Source organism: Sinocyclocheilus grahami, unplaced genomic scaffold, assembly GCF_001515645.1.
Source record: "Sinocyclocheilus grahami isolate Dianchi unplaced genomic scaffold, SAMN03320097.WGS_v1.1 scaffold2922.1, whole genome shotgun sequence".
Lineage (NCBI taxonomy): Eukaryota > Metazoa > Chordata > Actinopteri > Cypriniformes > Cyprinidae > Sinocyclocheilus > Sinocyclocheilus grahami.
Window position 1 is genome coordinate 25,179 of NW_015508096.1, and position 2,526 is coordinate 27,704.

A 2,526-nucleotide genomic window follows, 5' to 3' on the forward strand; every position below is an offset into this window, starting at 1 on the left:
GCTGCTGGAGGAGTTTGTGGAGGAGAGACTGATGTTGAGCGCACTGGAGGAGAAGCTGATGAAGTTGTGGCAGGAGTAGTGTACACTGACAAATCTGGCAAATCTGGCAAATCTGTCAGAACAAACACATTATCAATCATGCAACTGATTGATTTAAATACACAAATCACTAAAACGATCTAAACAAAATTCTGTGACCTGCACAGGTGAGTCCAGCGTGCTCTTTGTGGGAGCAGTCAGTGTGGTTTTTCAGGGAGAGAGGACAGTCCCACAGGTGAATCTCATTCCCTCTGCACTCGACTCTGTTCAGCCACACAACACCTTCACCAGCACCAAAGACTGAATTCCCATCAGCCCTCAGTGCTGCTCCACAACCCAGCTGCCTGCAGACCACCTGAGCATCGCTGATGTCCCACTGATCATCACAGACTGAGCCCCACACAGCGTTATGATACACCTCCAGCCTCCCAGAGCACCGGCCCTCCCCTCCACTCAGTCTGAGAGCAACATGATCTAAAGCACATACATCAACCAGCACTGACCAGCTTCAGCACAGCATTTACCACAAAACACATAAACTGAAGCTAAAGGTCTTTAAAGTTGTGATTAATTTTGAATGTGGAATAAAAATAATTTAGTACACATATAAAAAATTTAAGATTAATAAAGAAAACGTAAGCATAACATAATAGTCATAATAACATAAACTTACTTGTACATTGTCTCTGGTGAGGAGATGGTGAAGTTGAACATGTCAAACGACTCTGAGGAGACTCAAGAATCTCTTTCTCTGAGATTGCATGTTAACATTTTAAAATTTCAAAACATCAGTTAACAGAACAAACATCATAAATAACAAACATGACCTCTTAAAGCCATCTTAAATCAGTTAAATATATAATCTTACCTGAGCAGGTGATTTTGGCCACTTCATTACCACAGTCATTCTGTCCCCAAGGTGAAGATGGACACTGCCATAAAGTGGAGTCATGTCGTCGACATTTTAAAAAATCAAGCCAATTATGAGGCTTCAGTCCCACTGAATTACTGGGTTCACTGCCAGATCTTCCACAGTTCAGCTCTTGACAGATCAGGCTCGCTGTGTCTCTGTCCATCTGGTTGTAACACACATTACCCCAGGATCCATTGTAGAAAACCTCCACATTCCCTTCACAGCCCTCAGTTAACCTGATCTCTTTAAACTCTAGATGGAAAAGGATGAGACTCAACCATTTAGCAATTCTCTTATTGGAAATATTTGGAAAAAAATAATGCTATTACACTGGCAAATGGTGAGATCATTTCAAAAAGAAATTCTTAAAAAAAAACAACAATGATGTTCATGATCAAAACAGACCAGATTCCATCTCTTGTAGATGATTAATTTCTATATAAAATGTAAAACAATTATTAAAAATACATTTTATTCTAATGGTCAATTAACACAGAAATTAATGCAGTTAAAAATGGAGCAAAAACACTTCATGCAAACCAAAACACATAAATGGAATCCAATAATTGACCTAAACTATATATAAAGCCAACAAATAAATAAATAACAACAATTCCTTCATTAATATTTATTAAATAATACTAACCAAATGCATAATGTGTGTCTTTATCTACATTTTGTCTTACTAACATCCAGTTAGTAAAATTAAATTAGGTTTCAAAGATAGTTGTAAGCTGCATGTTTTAGATTCAGAAAAGAAAGAAAAAAAGTAGTCATTTATTTAGGAATCGGACTACATTGGTCACACAAGGTGTTTCATGCTGGAGATTCAGTATTGTGTTGCACTGCAGATGATTAAGCAGTTCAAAGCATTCTCTAGTAGTACAGTATTGCATTAGCATTTGTTACATTAACACTGGAAAACATGTTTATTTTATTTATTTATTAAATATATATATTATTTAGTAAAATAAATTATTGAATAAAAATTACTGAATAAAAACTGGTTCTCAGTTCCAAACCACACTGTTACTATATATAGTTACCATATATAATGTAATTACACAGGATATTGGTCATTATCAGTCACAAACATTACTGAAATGTTATTGTTTATATTTATGTTTACCTGAGCACACAACTCCTACGTCCTCCTTGTGTTGACAGTCATGTTTTCCCCAGCCTGGAGAAGAGCAGCTCCACAGGGACGTCTCATTCCCCTCACACTCCACCTCATCCAGCCATATGGGTCCAGAACCAGGACCAAACCAGGCTGGTACCTGCTGGTTACTGAGGGCCACTCCACACTGCAGCTGTCTGCACACCACATGAGCATCTTTAATATCCCAGGAGTCATCACACACTGTCCCCCATGAGCCGCTGTGAAAAACCTCCAGCCTCCCGGCACAGTCTCCCCCAGAACCCACCAGCCTGATGGACCCGCGACCTGATATTCAGAGAAAGAAAAACACATTATTGATCATGAACAACTGAAGAATCTGTCCAGATGTTGTTCTTCTCACCAAGGCAGGTGATTGACAGCTGTTGTGTGGAGCTGCAGTTGAGAGTTTGTG

At 38.8% G+C, this 2,526-nt stretch overlaps 1 protein-coding gene across 1 annotated transcript in view; it reads right to left on the reverse strand.

Moving 5' to 3' along the window:
* Positions 1-2,526, reverse strand: part of LOC107575819 (scavenger receptor cysteine-rich type 1 protein M130-like) — a gene marked incomplete at its 3' end in the record, with an annotated part of 47,400 nt that overhangs the window by 25,146 nt on the left and 19,728 nt on the right. The window contains exons 8-12 of the mRNA XM_016262148.1: positions 2,082-2,399; positions 908-1,204; positions 713-790; positions 199-513; positions 3-103 (exon numbers count right to left, since the gene is read on the reverse strand). Coding sequence (XP_016117634.1) covers positions 3-103; positions 199-513; positions 713-790; positions 908-1,204; positions 2,082-2,399 — 1,109 coding nt within the window. The remainder of the gene's footprint in view (positions 1-2; positions 104-198; positions 514-712; positions 791-907; positions 1,205-2,081; positions 2,400-2,526) is intronic.